The following is a 22,914-nucleotide window of genomic DNA, read 5'->3' as shown; positions in this document are numbered from 1 at the left end:
AAAGTGTTCTTATTTGAAGGTGATATGACAGTATACATAAGTGACCCCAAAATCCTACCAGAGAACTTTTATAGCTGATAAACACCTTCAGCAAAGAGGCTGGATACAAAATTAACTTTCAAAAATCAGTAGCCCTCCTTTATACAATTGATAAACAGGCTAAGAAATAAATTAGGGAAACAACACTGTTCACAATGGCCACAAATAATATAAAGTATTTTGGTGTAACTCCAACCAAGTAAGTGAAGATTTGTATGAAAAGAACTTCAAGTCTTTGAAATAAGAAATTGGGGAAGATATCAGGAGATGGAAAGATCTCCCATGTTAACAGATCAGTAAGATTAACAGTAAAAATGGCCATCTTACCAAAAGCAATCTATAGATTCAATGTAATTCCTATCAAAATTCCAATATAATTCTTTACAGACCTTGAAAGAGCAACTATCAACTCCATATGGAAAAATAAAAGACCCAGAATAGCTAAAACAATTCTATACAATAAAAGACCTTCTGGAGGTAACCACCATCCCTGACATCAAGCTGTACTACAAAGCAACAGTAATAAAAACAGCAGGACTGGAGAGATGGCTCAGAAGTTAAGAGCACTGGTTGCTCTTCATATAGGTCCTGAGTTCAATTCCCAGCAACCACATGGTGGTTCACAACTGTCTATTAGGAGATCTGGTGGCCTCTTCTGGCCTGCAGGCACACATACAGGCAGCACACTGTGTACATAATAAACAAATAAGTAAATAAATCTTTAAAAAAACAAAACAAAAAACCCCAGTGTGGTACCGGCATGGAAATAGGCTGATTGATCAATGGAATCAAATTGAAGACCCAGAAATAAATCCACACACCTCTGGGCACTTGATTTTTGACAAAGAAGCCAAATCCATACAATGGAAAAAAGATAAGATCTTCAGCAAATGGTGCTGGTCTAACTGGATGTCTACATGTAGAAAAATGCAAATAGATCCATATTTATCACCATGCACAAAACTAAAGTCCAAGTGGATCAGAGATCTCAACGTAAAACCAGACACACTAAATCTGTTAGAAGAGAAAGTGGGGAAGAGCTTTGAACTCACTGGCACAGGAGACAACTTCCTGAACAGAGAACACCAATAGCCCAGGCTCCAAGGTCCACAATTAATAAATGGAACCTCATGGAACTGAAAAGCTTCCATAAGACAAAGGACACTGTCAATAGGAGAAAACAGCAGCCTACAGACTGGGAAAAGATTTTCACCAACTCTACATTCAACAGAGGACTAATATCCAAAATATATAAAGAACTCAAGAAACTAGACATCAAAAACCAAATAACCTGATCTTTAAAATGGGGTGCACATATAAACAGAGAATTCTCAACAGAGGAATCCTAAGTGGCTGAGAAGCACTTAAAGAAATGTTCAACGTCCTTAGTCATCAGGGAAATGCAAATCAAAATGACTCTGAGATTCCATCTTATACCCATCAAAATGACTAAGATGAAAAACTCAAGTGACATCACATGCTGGCAAGGATGTGAAGAAAGGGGAACACTCCTCCACTCCTGGTGAGAGTGCAAACTTGCACAACCACTGTGGAAATCAATGTGGCATTTTCTCAGAAAACTGGGAATAGTGTTACCTCAAGACCCAGCTATACCACTCCTGGGCATATACCCAAAAGATACTCCACCACACAACAAAGACATTTGCTTAACTAATGGAATTCTACTCAGCTATTAAAAACAAGGAAATCCTGAAATTTGCAGGCAAATGGATGGAACTAGAAATGATCATCCCAAGTGAGATAATCCAGACCCAGAAAGAAACACATGGTATGTATTCATTTACAAGTTGATATTAGGCATTAAGTACAGGATAACTATGGTACAACCCACAGACCCAAAGAAGCCAAGGGCAGCCCCAAGGGAGGATGGTTGACTCTCACTCAGAAGAGGAAATAAAATAGACATATGAAATAGATGGAGAGAAGGAACTGAGAGGGAGAGAGTGGGAAGAGGGTAATGGGGGCAGGGATGAGGCATGGGGAGAGTGGGAGAGGGTAATAGGAAGGGGAGGACCAGGAGAGAGAATGGAAATCAGTGGGGAAGCATCTCTGAGATAGGTGAGGCCCTTAAGAGTCTATGGGGATGATGCTAAGGCTCCTAGAAGTGGGGGTTAAGAAGCCTGAAGTCACGGAAGGAAGGAAGGAAGGAAGGAAGGAAGGAAGGAAGGAAGGAAGGAAGGACGGAAGAAAGGAAGGAAGGAAGGAGAAAAAAAAGAAAGAAAAAAATAAAAAGAAACTATTATAACATGGATGGAAAATATTAGCACCCCGGAGAGTACTTTTGAATCTTTGTGTGAGTGCATACATGCTTGAGTGTGTGTGTGTGTGTGTGTGTGTGTGTGTGTGTGTGTGTGTGTGTGTGTGTGTTAATGGGGATGGAACCTGGAGCCTCACACAAACTAGGCATCCCCGGTCATATGGATAGCTGAGTCTTTTGAAGTTTAATTTTTTTAAAAAAGATTTAAAGAGAATGTGTTGAAAGTGTTAAGGTTTTAGTTACAAAAGAAAAACATTTTTAAAGTTCCTCATCTGGACCCCATGAAGGACACCACAGGGGCTGGAAAACTGAAGGCTGAGGTGGAGTGGGTGGCCAGGGAGTCACGAGGGTGGATGGAAACAACTCATCAGACGTCTGTCTAGGAACTGATAGAATCCAGTAAAGCATGTGGGATGGTAGTCATACAGACCCTGGATGCCTAATATCTCCCAAAGAACCGCATGTGATGTCACACACCTCTGATTCCAGTACTTAAGAGGCTACGACAAAAGGATAATAAATTGGAAGCAGCCTGGGCTACAAAATGAGGTCTATCTCAAAACAAGCAAGCAAATGTCCAAGAAGCCTAACAGGCTTGGAAAGTGCTCTTCTAGAGGACCTAGGTTCAATTTCCAAAACCCACGTGGTAGCTCACAACTGTAACTCCAAATTCAGGGGAGCTGATGCCTCGCTGAAGATTTCATTCACACGATGCACAGGAATTCATACAGACAAAACACTTATATACGTAAAATATAAGATAAAATCTACCTTTCATTCCTCACTAATAAAGCTTCATTTTGAAGTAGATTTGGATCATTCCAGAAAGCCATAACTGTTTAAAATGTACAGATCACTGACTGTGGGTGCCTGCCCCCAACTAATGCATTTGCAACACAACTGTTACCCTTAAGGCTCAGGGAACAAAGTAGAAAAGGTGGCAGGAAGATTGTAAGAGCCCGAGGACTAAGACAGGTACTTCAAGACAAAGAAGACACAAAGGATCTGGGGAGTGCACCTAGGAAGAGTTGGGGAAAATAATGAGGAATAAATATAATTAAGATACATAAATAACAGATGTGGTGGTGCACATCTTTTATGGTTGTGAGCCTAGCCTTTAATGGCTGAGCCATCTCTCCAGCCCTGGTGGCGCACACCTTTCATCCCAGCACTTGGGAGGCAGAGGCAGGTGGATCTCTGTGAGTTTGAGGCCAGCCTGGTCTACACAATGAGTTCTAGGACAGCCAGGGCTGTTGCACAGAGAAATGGTGTCTCAAAACGTTAAAACACACACACACACACACACACAAACACATGAAATTCTCTAAGAAATAAGAAAAATATATAAAAAATAAATGGGTAGGTTTGGAGAAAATGGTTCTGGGAGCATTTCACCCTAAGATATAATATCTCTGACACTTCGTTGGACAGGTCACTGAATCAATTTGTGCTTTAATGGTTAAGAATAATACTAATGAATAATATTAAATGATAAAAAAAGCTTACTAAATTATAACAATGAAGTGGCAAGGTAAAAATCTCCGTGGGTTAATGAAGACTAAAGAAAAGATAACACAGGAGTGAGAAACTCTGGTAGTTTAGGCCAGGATAGTGGTGAGAGAAGTCAGAGCTTCTGATGCCAGACGTAAGTAATATGATAGAGGGCTGGCAAGGTCTCTGCTGTGACTATGGGACAACTAGAATCTGCTGTCAGTTGACATGGAATAGAGGTGAAAGGTCAAGGACCATCTAAGACTGTGAGACTGAATGAGCTGCAGAACTTCGCCGACTGAGGCATTCCCACTCATAAAGGCCATTTAAAGTAGGAGAAAACAGCAAAAGAACAAGAGTAAAAGCAAGGAATTCAGAGAAAGAACAGTATTTTAAAAGCATGGCTGAAAGCAAGTAAAATTATACACAGCATCATCCCAGCAAAACCAATGAACACTAAAACAGAGCAAGTTCAAGGACAGCCAGAACTATACAGAGAAAACTGTTTCAAAATAAAACTCTATAAACTGCAAGAAAGAGCCAGAAGATAATAAAACTGATCATATTCAAAACATCACCATCAAAACAACAGCAGCTAATGGACCAGCCTGACTCCATCTTAAGACTAGAAGGCATCTTATTACAAGGTCAAAACAAGGTCCTTTCTATTTTCTGTAAAACTTAAATTTGACCATGTCTTGACCCACTATACGCTGATCATACCCTGACTTCCATTCTGTTAAGACAAAATGTTTTGTCAAATAATTTTCAGAAGTACCCTTTCTGCCTCCTCTGTCACCATGGCACCCATGAAAAAGCTTGTAGCAAAGGAGGCAAAAATAAATAAATAGAAGAAGAAGAAGAAGAAGAAGAAGAAGAAGAAGAAGAAGAAGAAGAAGAAGAAGAAGAAGAAGAAGAAGAAGAAGAAGAAGAAGAAAACAGTGCGCCTTTGACTGCGCCTGTCCTGTAGATGATGGAATCACGGATGCTGCCAGTTTTGAGCAGTTCCTCCAGGAGAGAACTACAGCGAATGGGAAACCTGGGAATCTAGGCGGAGGGGTTGTGACCATTGACCGGAGCAAGAGCAAGATCACTGTCACTTCTGAGGTGCCTTTCTCCAAAAGGTATTTGAAACATCTCACTGAGAAATATTTGAAGAAGAACAATCTTCGAGACTGGTTGCGTGTTCTCGCCAACAGCAAAGAGAGTTATGACTTGCGCTACTTCCAGAGCCACCAGGATGCAGAGGAGGAGGAGGATTAAGAGACATCGGTCTGGAATGTTCTGTATTAATTCTTAAGTAAAATTTAGGAACAGCAAATTAATTTTCAGATATTCTGCCAAGTTCCTATGTAACCAAAAACCCTTAGAAACTCCCTAGCCTTGCACTTCTTTTTAAAGCTATACAAACACCACTTTCTCCTTTGCACAATGGTATTCTCTCAATCCTCACTTCAGGGAGATAGGCCTGTATGACAGAAAATAAAGCTTGTTTAATTTGACCAAAAAATTTGGGTTGCTGGTCTTCACTCTCTTTCATTGGGATTAACATAGCCTTTTCAACAGAAGCACGAGAAGCCAGAATGGATTGTTTTCCATATGCATAGTATTTATAAGAAATAAATTCTAACCCAGAATTTTATGTCCAGCAAAGGTGTTCTTTAGAAAGAAAATAAGGATAAGATGGCTCTGCAGGTAAAGGCAAGTGCTGCCATGCCTAACCACCTGAGTTCAATTCCAAAAGGTGGAAGAAGAAAACTGACTCCTCGAAGTGTTTCTGTGACCTCCACATGTGCCCAAATACACATGGAAATAAATTAACATAGTAAAAAACGTTTAAAAGAACAAAGAGGATTGAGGATGTGCATTCATCACTCTTGGCTTCCTGACTGTGAGTGACCTTAAGCTCCTTCTGCACTTGAAGTACCCTGAAATGATGAGCTTTACCATCAAACAGTGAGCCAGAATAAGCTTTCTCCCTTAACTTGAGTTTGTCAGGATTTTTTTTCAACACCACAAGAAAAAGAAGTAACTAGTACATCAACCCCTTGGCAACACTCCAGAATGAGGAAGCCAGACAGTTAATGGAAAATGAAAGCAGTGCCTGTCACCCACACTGCTGTACTCTATACTGCTATTTATTTGTTTGTTTGTTTTTAACGTGCATTGGTGCTTTGCCTGCCTGCATGTCTGTGAGAGGGTGTCGGATTCCCTGGAATTGGAGTTACAGACAGTTGTGAGCCACCATGTGGGTTCTTGGAATTGAACCCGGGTCCTCTGGAAGAGCAGCCAGTGCTCTTAACTGCTAAGCCATCTCTCCAGCTCTACAGTGCTATTTTAACAAACACTTGATTCAAGCAATAGGATGATCTTGATCTTCTTCTTCCTCTCTCTCTTCTCTCTGTCTCTGTCTGTCTCTGTGTCTCTGTGTCTGTGTCTCTCTGTCTCTGTCTCTGTCTGTCTGTCTGTCTGTCTCCCTCTCTCTCTCTCTCTCTCTCTCTCTCTCTCTCTCTCTCTCTCTCTCTCTCTCTCTTTGTGTGTGTGTGTGTGTGTGTGTGTGTGTGTGTGTATGCTTGAACTTTTGAAATCCAGAAGCCAACTTTGTTTTGAGTTCCTCAGGCACCATCCACCTTTTTTGGTTTTGTGGGTTTGTCTGGTTTTTTGAGACAAGATCTCTCAGTGGCCTGGAACTGGCCAAGTAGGCTAGACAGGCTGCCTACTAAACCCTACAATCCATTTGTGCCCATCTCCTCAAAGCTGGGATTACATTCAAGCTTGTGCCACCAAGCCTGGCAATTTTATATGGGTTCTGGGGATCAAACTCAGGTCTTCATGCCTAAAGTCAAACAGTTTGCTGACTGAGGTATCCCTGCAGCCCTCTAAGTTCATATGGACACAGAGAAGATGGTACACAGCAAAGCAATCTTGAATTGGAGATATCACAACATCTAATCTCACATTGTATTCCAGAGTTAGACACAGGAATGGAAACAGAATTGTACTTGCACAAAAGCAGACCTACATATAGAACAGAATAGAAGATCTACAAATGAACCACTTTGCCACCTAATTTTTTACAAAGGTGTCAAAATTATACATTGGAAAAAAGTTTGTTTAACAAATGATGTTGGGAAAATTAGATATCCACATTGTGGTGATTTGAATCAGAATGGCCTCTATAGGCTCATATATTTGAATGCTTGGTCATTAAAGAGTGGAGATTAGGGTGTGTGGTTTTGTTGGAGAAAGTGTGTCACTGGGGGTGGGCTTTGGGATTTCAAATGCTCAAGCCAGGCGCTCTCTCTCTCTCTCTCTCTCTCTCTCTCTCTCTCTCTCTCTCTCTCTCTCTCTCCTCCTTCCTTCCTCCCTCCCTCCTGCCTGGGGATTAAGATGTAGAACTCCCAAGCTACTTCTCTAGTGCCATGTCTTCCTGCATGCTACCTGGTTGCCACCATCATGACAGTGGACTAAACCTCTGAACGTGTAAGCCCCACTTCTCTATAGGAATTGCTGTGGCCATGGTGTTTCTTCACAGCCATAGAACACTGGCTAAAACAAACATGTCAACAATTAAACTATATTTCTATCTCTCATCCTATGCAAAAAATCAGCTCAGGAGCCAGTGAGATGGCTTAGCAAGTAAAAATACTTGATGCCTGACAACGCAAGCTGGAAAACCTGAGTTCAATATGGGGACCCACATAAAGGTGGAAGGAAAAAACTGAGTCAACAGAGTTGTTCTATGAACTCCTCATATGTGGCCCCATCATATACAATGTGGCAGTAGTAAATAAACTAAGAAAAACTCAAAATGAATCAAAGACCTTCATAGAAGACCTAAAACTCAAAAACTGTTAAGAGAAAACAGATAGAGGAGCTGAAGAGATGGCTTAGTGGTTAAGAGCACTTGTTGCACAAATATGTCTGTCAGATATATCAGGCCAGAAGGCTAAGGTGATGCTCCACCGTTATAGTGAGTTTGGGGTGACTGTTCAGGTAATAAACTGCACTCCTGTACACTCGGGTAATTAATTTTATCCCTTCTCAATTCTCTGATGGAGTTGAAGACCAGGTAGTTTAGTTTTACAATTAAGCTTAGTTGTTTATGAGCGAACATGTTTTTAGGTCTAGATAGATGTTTTAAGTTGATAATGACGAGAGCCAGGCGTCGTGGTACACGTCTTTAATCCCAGCACTCGGGAGACAGAGGCAGGTGGTTCACTGTGAGTTTGAGGCCAGCCTGGTCTACAAAGAGAGTCAGGACAGCCAAGGCTTACACAGAGAAACCCTGTCTTTAAAAAAAATGATGAGATACGATAGATATTGATTTACATTCAGAATTTTAGACTCACCAACATAGGAAAGATGTTTTCTTCAAGGTTGCCAAATAAAAATGGCCAAAACACTAAGAATGCAACATTCATATAATTCCTGACTGTTTTGTGGTTCTTTTTGCTGTAGGTAGTTCATTACATATAGGTATAATAATATGAATGCATATGTAAAAAAGATAATGGCCGTTGGCAGAAAAAAATTAATGTTTTTTAAAAAGCACTTGTTGCTATTGCAGAGGACCTGGGTGTGGTTCTCGGCACCTGCATGGCAGCTCACAACTCCAGTTCCATGGAACGTACCCTTTTCTCTGGCTTCCACAGGCACCAGGCATACACAGCGCGCTTACATTCATACACATAAAATTTTAAAATAAGTATGTAAAAAAATATTCCATCTCTGGCTGGCAAGATGTAGGAGGCTCCAACTTTAATGAAATCAAGTCCAACAGAAATGACAATTCTTGAGCCCTCTGACCAACATATTCTGAGAGCACAACAGAAGCCTAAGCAGCCTTGAGAAGGCAGCACAGTACTATAACAGTAAGACAAAGCGTGATCTTAGCAGCTGGAAAGGCTCTGCTATAAATAACCTTTGATTTCGGAACTGTGTCTCAAAGAAAATCATACCAGAATATTCCTGGGACAGAGGAGCTAGAGATTGAAAGTTTTCAAAGTCCTGGAATATAGAAGGGAAAGAAGCACACAAACAGAATATTCACTTTAGAGCATTTTCAGTCTGGTGGAAACTCATGTGCAAGATGGACCACGAAAAAAGTCCATGAATGCCATCATCTGCAAATACAGTTAGAAATGTAAAGCAAGAATGATGTTCTCCATAAAAATATGCTAAAATATGACAGAGAACCAAAACCATGGGGGTAGTGTGGACACTGTGAAGCTGGTGGAGAGGAGAGGCAGGAGGAAGCCGTGAGGAGGCATTGCCCAAAGGAAAGAAGAGAAAGGAAGGTCAGACCAACAGCCTGGCCAGTTCTTCACCCTAGGGCATTCTGTTGATTTTTCTACAATATTGCAATATTAGTTATTTCCATTTTGTGAGCATTCACTTGGGGTCTAAACTCAAATATTGACCAAGCTAAGTCTCACAACAACAGTGGAATTCTCAAACTGATTCAATTTTACAGACTTGGAAATTAGTATTGCTTTTAATCTTTGACTAAAGCTATTTAGCTCTAGCAGAGAGGATGCTAGGCCTGACCTAAATGCAGGATTCTCTAAAATCATCTATCTGACAGGATTAGTATAAATAAGATAGAAAGAGCTCTTATAATTCAACAAGAGAAAGACAAACTATACAGTTTGAAAACTATCCAAAGACTTCAATAGAACTTTGATAAAGAAAATATGTACAAATGGTCATGAGGCAATAAAAAGGGCTTTAATAACAATAATTAGAAACAGAAATGGTAAGTTACATGCACTGTTTTCGTGTAGTTAGCGTAATGGTACTCAGTGGAAATCTCTCCCCCTATGCAATATTTGGAAATGCCTGGAGACATGTTTGCTTGTCATAAACCGAGGAGAACTGGTAGGCTAAAAAATGGTTCCCCCCCAAAAAACAGCCACGTCTTAATCCATGGAAACTATACAGACTCCAAAATTTTTTTCTAGAAATGACATAGTTGATGATACCAATATGTGGAGACTGCACTGGTAGGCCCTAAATGCAATCACAAGTGTTCTTTTTCTTTGTGTAGTGTTAGGGAGGAAGCCTAGGAATCATGTTTGATACGCAAGTGCTCTACCATAGAGCATTAGTCCTCACGCAGTTTTAGGCAGACGGAGATTAAACACACAGAGAGACGGCCTTGAGAAGACAAAGAAAGGGGAAATTGGAAGATCCGAGTGTAGTGGCACAGTCCTCTATTCCCAAAACTTGGAAAGTGGCGACAGGAGAACAAGAAGTTCAGCGTGATCCTCACCTACATAGCAAGTTCAAGGCCATTCAAGAAATGAAAGTCAAAACAGGAAGTGAGAAGAGAAGAGAAAAAGTGACAGGAATGGAGAGGAGATACAGAGAAATGAAAAGCAATTGGAAGATGTGCCCACAAATTAAGGTACGTAGCAGTCACCCGGAACCAGAATGAACCATGCATCCTTGCCTAGTGAAATTAATTTTAAACCTCTAGCCCCTAAAACTGTGAGAGAATAAATTCAGTGTGTTCCAATCCACTAAGTTGGAGTATTATGAGAGGCAACAAATGGAAACCAAGATAGGCTGGGTGCTATTGGCCTCTGGGATCTGGAGGCCACATATAGTACCAATCACTATAGTGCCAGAGAAGGCTACGGGGAGGGTTTGGCTCCCTGATGCGTCCAGTCAGCACCCCTCACCTATAAGTAATCAATTTCATCTGCTTCCTGCTTAGTTTTAGTTTCATCTTCTCTTAGGTATTCTCTGATACAAGCGCCCTAATATCTCCCGGAGAGTGGCTATTTTAGCTTATGGCCACTCCTGGTTTGGTTTTGTTTCATTGTGAGTCTTGCTATGTTGTCCCATCTAGCCTCAAAACCATCAGGATTATTTTGCCTATGCCTGAGTTCTAGAATTCCAGGTGTGTACAAGCACACCTGGCTTAGGAGCACTGTTAACACATGCCTAAAACCAGATTAGAAGCAGGGAAACAACTACAATGATCAACATCCCAGTAGCTGCAGTTGTGTGTGTCGTCACGGGCCTATAAACTGCACTTAAAGAGGTAGAAGTGGAGGATCAGGTATTCAAGATCATCTTCAACTACACAGCAAGTTTGGGGCCAGTCCTAGATACATGAAATCCTGTCGTTAAAAAATTACAATATCAGGATACAAGGGACGGGATAACCATTGAGATGTAACAAGAATAAATTAATAAAAAAAAAAAAAAAAAGAAAAAGAAAAAAAAGAAAAAAAAAAAATTAAAAAAAAAAAAAAATTACAATATCACCAGGCCTGGTGGCACACACCTTTAATCCCAGGACTTGAGAGGCAGCCGCAAGCAGATCTTTGTAAATTCGAGGCCAGCCTGGTCTACAAAGTCCAGGACAGCCAAGACAAGAAAATCCTGTCTCAAAAAAAAATAGTTACAATACATCCTTTTTATTTTTTAAAAAAAGATTATTTATTTTTTTAATTTTTTAATTTATTTTATGTATATGAGTGGTTTATCTTCAGGCCAGAAGAAGGCATCAGGTCACATTACAGATGGCTGAGAATTGAACTCAAGACCTCTGGAAGAGCAGACAGTGCTCTTAATAGCTGAGCCTTTTAAAAAAATTTTTTCGAGACAGAGTTTCTCTGTGTAGCCTTGGCTGTCCTAGACTCACTCTGTAGACCAGGCTGGCCTCGAGTTCACAGAGATCCTTCTGCCTCTGCCTTCCAGAGTGCTGGGATTACAGGCGTGCATCCCCATGCTGGGTAATCAATAGTTCCTTTTGAGAACAGATTTAACTTTGTTAAATGTTACATAATTTTGTTTAAAAATCTAAGTAGGAGCCAGGCACAGTGGCAGTGCACGCCTGTAATCCCAGCACTCGAAGAGTCAGAGGCAGGTAGATCTCTGTGATTTTGAGGCCAACCCGGACTATACAGCCAGTTCAAGACACCCAAGGCTACACAGAGAAACCCTGTCTTGAAAAACAAATCAAAACAAAAAGCAAAAACAAAAAAAGAGAGGAAGAAAGGGAAAGAAAAGAATAAAGAAATCAAGGTAAGGGCTGCAGAGATGGCTCAGTATTAAGCACACTGGCCCACGCTCACACTGCCAGCACTGCCAGGGGGTCTGAGCCCTTCTTCCAGCCTCCATGTCCACTGCATATATAGAGTGAGCAGACATATATGCAGGCAAAATATTCATACACATAAAAACTCTTAAAAAGAAAAAGAAAGCTACTGGAGCATTAGGTCTTCAAACAAGCCAGAAAGCAGCGTTTTTCACGGCTTCTGCTTGGAACTCCTCCCTACACGCTTGCCCTAACTTCCCGCAATGATATGGACTCGGATTTGGAAATGTAAGCCAAATAAATTCCTTCTTCCTCTAGGGTGGTTTTGGTCACAGTGTTTTACTATAGCAACAGAAAATTAAGTTGAGCACAGGGTCTGTCACTGAATCTAGAAGTCGCTGATTTTGTGACACAGCTGGTCACTAAGCACCAATGATTCTCCTGTCTCTGTTCTCCTAATACCGGGCTGACAACTGTGCACCACCATGCCTGGATCTAAACTAAGGTGTTCACACTTGAACAGCAAGTACTTTACCCACTGAGCCACCTCTCTAGGCCATAAAATAAGCAATGTCAACATGTGTATGGAAGTATGAACAATCCCGTATAGCCAAAGCAATCCGGATAAAACAGAACAGTGCTGAAGGCATCCCCACACCTGATTACAAGTCATGCACTAAGGCCTGTAGTAAGAAGAACAGCATGGTACCCACACAGATACAGGCATGTAAGTCAGTAGAATAGGATAAAAGACCCAGATATAAACCCATGAAGTTATAGACATCTGATATTATTCAAATGCATGTTAGAGAAAAAAAAGCCTTTTCAACAATGGTGCTGCGAAAACTAGAGCACTAACACTAAGTCCTTATCTCTCATCCAGGTTTGTAGAAATCAATCTCAAATGGCTCAGAAAGCACTAGGCAAGGCCTGAAGTGCTGAGACTACAAGAGGAGGTCATCGAGACAGTGCTTTACGATATAGGCGTATTTCAGAATAAGGCCACATTAACTCTGGAAACAATAAATAATGCAAATAGCTGGAAAATGGGGGCCCACGCCTTTAATCCCAGCACTCGGGAGGCAGAGGCAGAGGCAGGTGGATCTCTATGAGTTCGAGGCCAGCCTGGTCTACAGAGTGTGTTCCAGGACAGATAGGGCTACACAGAGAAACCCTGTCTTGAAAAATGAAAGGAAGGAAGGAAGGAAGGAAGGAAGGAAGGAAGGAAGGAAGGAAGCAACTGACAAATGGGACTTTTTAAAATTAAAAAGCTTCTATACAGCAAAAGAAGGAGCAATTGCGTGAAGAGATATCCTATAGAATGGGAGATCTTGTCTAAATATACGTCTGACAGATGATTAATATACAATGAATTTTTTAAAAACTCAATTGGGGCTGGCAAGACAGCTCAGTGAGGAAGCACTGTCTCCTGGATCTTTGGGACCTATACAGTAGAAAGAGAGACCAGCCCTTGCAAATTGTCCTCTGATCTCCACACATGTGCTGTGGCATGCACATACACACACACATAGAATGCACAAATGTAAAACATTAAAATAAAAACAGCTTAATAAATTGACAAATGAAATGAGCAGATGGTTCTCAAAAAATGAAAAATAACATACCATACAAACTAACAGACAGAGAAAAAATGTTCCACCTCAATGCAAATCAGAAGGCCACTGAGACTGTCAGAAAGAAAACCCAGGTAACATCAAATGTTGGTGAGGATGTACGCAAAAGGGACTCCTTGGATACTGCTGCTCTGAATATAAACTACCCCAGCCACTCTAGAGATTATTGGTAAGGAGGATTTAAAAAAAAAACCTAAAAACTAAAAACGCTGGGCGTAGTGGCGCACGCCTGTAATCCTAATCCCAGCACTCGGGAGGCAGAGGCAGGTGGATCACTGTGAGCTTGAGGCCAGCCTGGTCTACAGAGTGAGTCCAGGACAGATAGGGCTACACAGAGAAACCCTAAATAAAAACCTAAAACATACTTAAAATCATGTATGTATATATGAAATGAAAGTAGAAACAAAATTGTCTATGTATATACACAACGAAAGTAAGAAGAGTAATGGAACCTGTTCGTCTCGGGTTACTTAATGGCTAGCTTACTTAATGATGGCTTTCTTTATTATGCTCACTAATTTTTCCCTAGAGATTCTTAGACACAAAAGCACCTAAGAGTCCCTGTGAAAACCCAAGAGAATGGTTGCTGTTTGCCTCTTCCTCCTTGGGTGTGTAGGCACTAAAATGACTGCAGAATCTTTATTTTCATGAACACACTGAGAGTCTTGGATTACCGAAGCAACTCCTCCCTCTCATTAGGCTGTTGAGGGGATTTGTGACAGTGACATGAGACAGAGCAAGGTACCCAAAGCTGGTGGAGAACCAGAAAAGGGGTTCAGTGGATCCACTAAGGGGTTTGATTTATGTATTTTCTTGTTTGTTGTTGTTTTGAGACAGGATCTCACTATGTATCGAAAACTGGCCTTGTAATCACTACATAGTAAATGCCTGGCTTGCCTCTTTTTAAGTTGGTGGACCCGTTTTGTCTTCGAGAAAAATAAATAAATTAAAAGAAAGAAAGAAAGAAAGAAAGAAAGAAAGAAAAAGGAAAGTTACTGTAATCCAAAGGAAAGAAAGAAACTCAAGCCACAGCATAATGAAGAGAGAGCACTCACAAAAGGCAAGTTCAGACTTGACTCTTGACAAACTTTTCCAGGAAATGGGACATACGAGACACTTTCTCTCTCATACTAGTGGTATTGCTTAGCCCCTGCTTCACCTGGCTGCCTCTATTGCGCCATCACACCAAGTAGACTGCCTAGCAGGCATCCTAGCTATAGCTTATTTAGCCAGCAAAGGACAGAGGTAAGCACAGGGCAGTAAGAAAAGAACCTCTCGCTCCACTGTAGGTAACAGCCACCAAGAGAAGCACAGACCTGCTCCTTTTTTTCTTTTTTGGTTTTTCAAGACAGGGTTTCTCTGTGTAGCCCTGGCTGTCCTGGACTCACTTTGTAGACCAGGCTGGCCTCGAACTCACAGAGATCTGCCTGCCTCTGCCTCCCGAGTGCTGGGATTACAGGCGTGTGCCACTATGCCCAGCCCAGACCTGCTCTTTTCAACTGTCCTCATCCTGACTGTGTCCCTGGCTCCTTCTTAACCCTTCACAGTGGAAACTAAAATTATATCTTGACTGCTTCTTGTCTTGGGAGCCAAAGTGTAAGCAGGGGCTTTCCTCACCTGGTTTTCTTTTCCTGAAGTAACTCCAGTATCTCCGCCACATCAGCCCCGTGGCTTTCCTTGAGGCTTTGATGGGAGACCTGAAGGCTAGCATGGACCTTCTTGGCTTCCATCAGTTCTTCCTTCACCTTCTGCAACAGCAGCTTTTGTTGTTGGGCCAGGTATTTTTTGTCTGAGAATTTCCTTTGCTGCATGCCTGACAAGTGACCGTCCACAGCGGAGCGCTTAGCAGCGCTCGTGGGCAGGCTGTCCTTCCCGCCTGGCTTGGACAACTTGGAATATGAGATCCGTGCACATGGCTGCTTACTGCTGTCCGTGTCGCTGGCCACCTTCAGCGCCGAGCTCGTTGGGATGCTGCCCTCTTCCAGCTCCTTCAGCTGCAGGTGACACTGATAGAGCTTTCGTTCTATGTGAGCAATGGTGGCAGAGGCGCGCTGGTTCACCTTCTCAAAGGCCTGCCGGATGTGTGCGGCCTGGTGCCTGTCAGCTTTGGATACCAGCTTGAGGTAGCTCATAGTATTCTCATCCCTACTGGCCTTCTCCACTCTCAGCTGCTCTGAGAGGTAGAAGATTCGATGTTTGACACCTTCCTTCACATTCCTGGCAAGCTCGCCATCTGAGAAGCTGGTGTGACTGCTGGGGCAATCCTCACGGTTGGAGGGCGGGGACCTGCAGGAAGGCACATTGGAGGGGAGGGTTGCACTTGAGCTCTTGGCGCTTTCTACCTGCATTGGGAAACAAGAAAACATACAGCAGGTGCTTTGGGAGCTTCAAATAGAAGAATGGATTCACTTCAGGAAAACACATGTATGCATAAACAGTGATGTGTACACGATGTGTGTATTCAAGATGGGCCCAATGCAGACTGTGGGGAGCTGGGGTTCATATTCTGGGTCCCAACTCTCTTCCTTTCCACACCTACTCCTTGATGGTAACCTACTACAAACCTCAGATGGGTAGACATCTGCCTCATCTAGCCTTGAATCTCTCTTCCAAGAATTACCAATTATGTCTCTCATTTCTTCTTATAAAGTAGCATTAATCATACGGCTTTCTGTATTGCTACTTCTGGGAGATAGAAAAAGAGGTAAGTAGAGAAATTTCTATGCTAACAGGTTTATTCATTCATTAAAAAAAGTTTTAAAGATTTATTTATTTATTTATTTATTACATACACAGTGCCCTGCCTGCATGTACATCTGCAGGCCAGAAAAGGGCACCAGATCTCATTATGGATGGTTGTAAGCCACCATGTCCGTGCTGGGGATTGAACTCAGGACATCTGGAGGAGCAGCCAGTGCTCTTAACCTCTGAGCCATCTCTCCAGCCCCTCATTAAGTCATTTACCCCACATTTTTTGTTTTGTTTGTTTTTTTGAGAAGAGTTTCTCTGTGTGGCCTTGGCTGTCCTGAACTCACTCTGTAGACCAGGCTGGCCTCGAACTCACAGCGATCTGTCTGCCTCTGCCTCCCGAGTGCTGGGATTAAAGGTGTGCGCCACAATGCCCGGGACCCCACATGTTATTTACTGAGCATTAATAAACAAGGTAGACAGGGAGTCAGATGAGGGTGATACACTACTATACAACAAAGGACACAAACTACAACCCTGAGGACTATGAAGGAATCTTACAAGCATAATGTTGAACAGAAGAAACCAAACAGAAAACTTCACATAGTATCTGGATCTGTTTGAATAATTTATTTTTTATTTAAATAATTTATTCAGATACATCTTGATTGTTGTCCCCTCACTTGTATCTTCCCATCCCCTCCCTCCCTCTTTCATCCTATTCCCCTCCCTTCCCCTAGGCCTGTGACAGAAGGGGACCTCCTCCCCCACCATATGATCACAGCCCATCAGGTCTCATCCTGGTAGCCTGATTCCCCTATCTCAGAAAAACACGTATTTATATATGTGTTAAAAACAGATGGGAAAAACATATTACCTTTAAAACCATGACTTTTAGACTGTAATCCGACTTCTTGATAGCATCAATAAAATCAAGACTATAGCTGAATAGTATCTTCAATACGTAAGGAATATACTGTTGGAGAAAATAAATCAAGTCAGATTCAGCCAGGCAGTGGTGACACACACCTCTAATCCCAGCACTCGGGAGGCAGAGGCAGGTGGGTCACTGTGAGTTCGAGGCCAGCCTGGTCTACAGAGGGAGTCCAGGACAGCCAGGGCTACACAGAGAAACCCTGTCTCGGAAAAAAACAAAAAACAAACAAACAAACAAAACAATCAAGTCAGATTCAAAGAATTGGAATTCAGAATGTCTTCAGACTTTTCAGCACAACTAGAGGACAATGAAGTAATGCCTCTGAGGCTTGAAGGATAAATGATTTCCAACCTAGAATTTTATATCATTTACTTATAGCTGTAAAGGAGCCTTAGATGGTGGGGAAGTTAATAAATGTGGCTCTAGAAAAATTATTTTCTTTTCTTTTTTAATTAAAGGAAGATATAATTTAACAAAAAAATATTAGCAACACCCGGGCTCCAACCACCCACTGCCCAATTTCTAGAATTAAACATTTTCAACACTTTTGTTGTTTCACCTGGCATTTGCCTCCAGTTATCTAAATGATCTGATTATGTGATTCTGTTTAATTATCTTTTGTATTTTGGTTATCACTCAGTCTTAGGGTTATGGTCCCAATCTTGCTCAGAAGAGATGAACAAGAGACTCAGCTTAGGTGATTTGGTACTTGATACTCTGGGTTGTGGCTGACCTAAGGGGACGGTTTTTTTTTTTTTTCTGCTAAAAATAATTATAATCTATTTAGACTGTTTATTTGATTCTCACTGTGCCTTTTTGATCTTATTCAGAAATTGCTTGCATGTAATGAAGTTTGGTTACTATACAACATGAGAAAATTTTAATTAAAAATGGTGACTTAAAAAAAGAGTTCAATTCTTAAAAGTGGGAGTGCGGGCTGTCTCTGAATCTTTTGCCTGCTTGTAGGACACTTCTCTTCCTACTGGGTTTCCTCGGCCAGCCTTGCTGTGATGGTGCGTGCCTGGTCTTACTGTAGCTTGTTATGCTGTGTTTGTTGATGGCCCTGGGGAGGCAGTGGAGATGGGGGGCAGGGTCTGGGGGAGAGGGGCAGTGGAGGGGAGACGCTGGGGGAGGGGAGAGAGGGGAAACTGAAGGAGAGAGAAACTTGTTTTTTGATATGATCCCAAGAGTGGGATGGAGAACGGACTTTGAGAGGAACCACCTCATGCAGGAGCTTGATTGTGAAAACCTGTGACCAGACTCTGGAGGACATATATATAGGAGCCCCAAATAGGAGGCGGGGGCTACTGTTCTGGAGACTTGGGATTGTTTTGGCTGTTCATCGCTCCACTTCGAGAAGCTCCTAGAGAGAACCACTCAAGGGAAGGCTTGGGGCTCCAGGCTGAGGCTGAGGCTCTGAGTTCTGGATGACACAGGTTCCAGCAGAAGAAATCCTGCCGACTACACCAAGAGAATTGTTCCTTGGAACTGATACACTTAAGGTTTCATTATTGTGTTCTTTAATCTCCTTTTCCTTTTGCTTAGGTTAGTCGGGTTATAAGTAAGGTATACTCAGTTAATAATTTTATAATAAAATATAATTGTTAAGAAAATTGACCCTGGCCGGGCGGTGGTGGCGCACGCCTTTAATCCCAGCACTTGGGAGGCAGAGGCAGGCGGATCGCTGTGAGTTCGAAGCCAGCCTGGTCTACAAAGTGAGTCTAGGACAGCCAAGGCTACACAGAGAGACCCTGTCTCGAAAAACCAAAGAAAAAAAGAAAAAAAAGAAAATTGACCCTACAGGAAACTGCAGTCAGAATGTAATATATGAGAGACTTTTTTTAAAAAAAGAAGTATGCTTGCTGGGCGTTTGGCTGGTAATCCCAGCACTCTGTGGGGGCTGGGCATGCTTAAACTGTGTTCATACATACCTTTAGCAAATGAAGCTGATACTAGGGAGAATAAATTTTTGCTTATAGCTTTTTCTGGAGGAACTTTATAGACACAATATAAATCTCAAAATTGAAGGAAAAATATGTCGGTGTAAGAAACTAAAGTTAAGAACTGAAGAGATGGTTCAGCGAGTAACTATAAAAGCATGAAGATCTGATTTCAGATCGTAGTACCTATTTTAAAAACTGGGAATGGGCTGAGCATGGTGGCTCACGCCTTTAATCCCAGCACCCAGGAGGCAGAGGCAGTTGGATTGCTGTGAGTTTGAGGCCAGCCTGGTCTACAGAGTGAGTCCAGGACAGCCAAGGCCACACAGAGAGACCCTGTCTCAAAAAACCAGAAAGAATTTAATCATTAACCACTAGAACAGAAACCAAATACATGACATGCAAAAAAACAAAAAAACAAAAAAACAAAAAGAAGGAACAAAAATAGAATGAAGCCAGATATGGGGGAGACACACAAGTAATCCTAGCCACATAGTAGTTTAGGAGCAGTGAGAGTTTCTATCAAAAAGAAAAGAAAAAAACCACAGGCCAGCAAGACGGTTCAATGGGTAAAAGGTACTTGCTGTGGAAAACTAACAATCTAGTTTAATCCCCAGAATTCACATAAAAGTTGAACAAGAAAACTGACTCCACATATCTGTCCTCTGACCTCAATACATGTCCTGTGGCACATAACCTCCCAATGCACACACAATAATAACAAATAAAATAAATTTACATTTAAAAACCAGGCCAGGGCTGGAGAGATGGCTCAGTGGTTAAGAGCACCGCCTGCTCTTCCAGAGGTCCTGAGTTCAATTCCCAGCAACCACATGGTTGCTCACAACCATCTATAACATGATCTGATGCATTCTTTGGCAGGTAAAGCACTCATATACAATAAATAAAATAAATCTTTAAAAAAAAACCAGCCAGGGACAATACAGGCGGTAAACTTTAAACCCCTACCCAGATCTAGCCAGTGGGCAGAACATTCTCCACAGTTGAGTGGAAAGTTGGGTAAGACTTTCACACGTACTCTGGTGCCTCATATTTGACCACGTCCCCTGGAGGGGGAGACCTGGTGGCACTCAGAGGAAGGATAGCAGGTTACCAAGAAGAGACTTGATACCATATAAGCATATGCAGGGGGAGGCAATCCCCCTCAGTCACAGTCATAGGGGAGGGGAATAAGGGGGAAATGGGAGGGAGGGCAGAATGGGAGGATAAGAGGGATGGGATAACCATTGAGATGTAACAAGAATAAATTAATAAAAAATTAAAAAAAAAGAAATTGCAATTATCAAAAATAAATAAATAAATAAAAATAAAAACCAGGCCACTGAGATGGCTTTAGGGTAATAACGATTGCCTGATGACCTGAGTTCCATTCCTGGCACCTACATGATAGAAGAAGAGAACTGATTCCAAACACTAACTTATCCTTTGACGTGCACGCCTGGTCTACAAAGTGAGTCCAGGACAACCAAGGATACACAGAGAAACCTTGTCTCAAAAAACCAAAAAAAAAAAAAAAAAGGATAATAAAAAGGGGGAGGCATGCTTAGCAGTTAAAAGCATTTGTTGCTCTTACAGATGTCCTGGCATCAGTTCCCAACAGGCACATAGTGGCTTAAACATCTGTAACTCCAGTTCCAGGGATCTTACCCCTTCTTCTGACCTACTCTGGCACTAGGCATCTATGTGGAACACACACATACATGCAGCCAAAACACTCAGACACATAAAATAAATTAATTACACGGTTAATTAAAGAAAAATTAAAAGTATATAATAAATATTTTTTACAATATTTTGTTGTTGTTTCGAGACAGGGTTTCTCTGTGTAGCCTTGCCTGCCCTGGACTCGATTTGTAGACCAGGCTGGCCTCGAACTCACAGAGGTCTGCCTGCCTCTGCCTCCCTGAGTACTGAGATTGCAGGTGTGAACCACAGAGGTCAACTCTTATTTTACACTCTTTAAATAGAAAAGACATTTCCTTTTTTATTATATTAATTTATTCATTTATGTATATGAGCGTTCTGTCTTCATACACACCAGGAAAAGGGCACAGATAATGTCATAGATGGTTGTGAGCCACCATATGGTTGCTGACCTCTGGAAAAGCAGTCAGCGCTCTTAACTGCTAAGCCATTTCTCCTGCCCAGAAAAGACTTTTCTAAGCAATGTTCAGGCCTAAATGTCATGAAAAAGAAATGATTTACATGTTTTGTTACTTTAAAAGTCTTTTTTTATTTTTTGTTTTTTCAAGATAGTCTCTCTGTGTTAGCCTTGGCTGTCCTGGACTCGCTCTGTAGACCAGGCTGGCCTCGAACTCACAGAGATCCGCCTGCCTCTGCCTCCCGAGTGCTGGGATTAAAGGCGTGCGCCACCACCGCCAGGCATACTTTAAAACTCTTGTAGCCTACTGTATAGAAGGAAAAATAAAACAAATTTAAATTTTAGGTTTTGTTTAACTTCTTACAAATAAAATATCTTACCTCACCCTTAAAAACTAAAAACAGATATAGATTAAGGGGTAAAGACTAAATATATGTAGTAAAGTACTAGTCAGCATCATACTTAAGGAAATCATATAAATTAGTAATCTAAGAACAATCTCAGTAAATAAAACATCTAAAGACAGTATTACATACCTCAAATAGGCTGAAGTTTGGATAAAGAGTAAACAATAGTAAAACAAAAACAAAAAACTAGGAAGAGGGCTGGAGAGATTGCTCAGTGGTTAAGAGCAGTTGCTGCTCTTACCTAAGACCTTGGTCAGATTCCCAGCCTCCTAATGGATCCAAAGCCCTCTTCTGATTTCTTCTGGCACTAGGCATGTACATGGTTCACATACATACATCCAGGAAAAACATTCATACACGTAAAAATAAATATTTTTTAAAAACTGAAAGATAATGTGATCTTCAATGTGTAATTCAAGACATTAATTACTGTTCACTTATCTATCAAATTGATAAAAATTAAAAGTGCTAATAACATCCAGTAGTTATGAGACTATAAGGAAAGGAATACTCACCTACTATGTAAGTAAAATCAATTCAGATTCTTTACCATGCTAAATCTGGCAGCATCTACTGAAAATTTAAAGGCAGGAACCTTTTAACCTAGCAGGAATAACCAAGTCCAGTGGCACTCGGGTGACAATTTTTGAGGACACAGGAACTCCTAACTTTTTCCTTTTTTTTTTTTTTTTGTTGTTGTTGTTAGTGGTTTTTCAAGACAGGGTTTCTCTGTGTAGCCTTGGCTGTCCTGGACTCGCTCTGTAGACCAGGCTGGCCATGAACTCACAGAGATCCCCCTGCCTCTGCCTCCCGAGTGCTGGGACTAAAGGCGTGCGCCACCCCTATCCGGGTGGAACTCCTAACTTTTATGTCCAGGTCTTGTACTTGAGACTTCTACATTACTGAACCTCGGCAAACCTCTGAGTGCCGTACCGGTGTCAAAGGTTATCCCAAGTCTTTGAGACGAACTATGCCATCTTTATGGAAATATAGCCCAGGAATTAAAAGAAAAAGTCTAAACATTGGACCATCATGGAAACTCACCCAAGTCAGGCTCCGCAGTCAATTTACAGGGCAGCTTTGGACTAAACAGTCACTCCGGGATTGTTGGACCGAGAGTTCTAGAAAGGAAAATAGCTCAGAACCATCTTAAAGTCTCCAAATAACCAATTAGCCTCAGCAGCTGAGAAATATGACTATTAAAACTACTTTAAAGCGTGTATTTCGGTTTCACAAAGCTCGCTTCATTCTCTATAGCCCCCGTCACTACTGCGCTCTAATTACAGGACTTTTCTTCATTGTCGCCAAAGGAAAACTGTACCTGA

At 41.6% G+C, this 22,914-nt stretch overlaps 1 protein-coding gene across 2 annotated transcripts in view; it reads right to left on the bottom strand.

The window, feature by feature from the left end:
- Window positions 1–22,914, bottom strand: part of TEX28 (testis expressed 28) — a 52,202-nt gene that overhangs the window by 6,510 nt on the left and 22,778 nt on the right. Inside the window, exons 2-4 of one of the 2 annotated variants that reach the window (XM_084788909.1) lie at window positions 22,634–22,710; window positions 17,061–17,159; window positions 15,113–15,837 (exon numbers count right to left, since the gene is read on the bottom strand). In XM_084788909.1, the coding sequence (XP_084645035.1) occupies window positions 15,113–15,837; window positions 17,061–17,072 (737 nt within the window). In that variant the 5' untranslated portion in view covers window positions 17,073–17,159; window positions 22,634–22,710. The remainder of the gene's footprint in view (window positions 1–15,112; window positions 15,838–17,060; window positions 17,160–22,633; window positions 22,711–22,914) is intronic. The other variant, XM_084788910.1, reaches the window with a different exon arrangement.

Source organism: Acomys minous (assembly GCF_964271855.1).
Source record: "Acomys minous genome assembly, chromosome: 7".
Taxonomy (NCBI): domain Eukaryota; kingdom Metazoa; phylum Chordata; class Mammalia; order Rodentia; family Muridae; genus Acomys; species Acomys minous.
The sequence above is the reverse complement of the archived record's forward strand: the minus strand, read 5'-3'. Positions and strand labels throughout refer to the sequence as shown.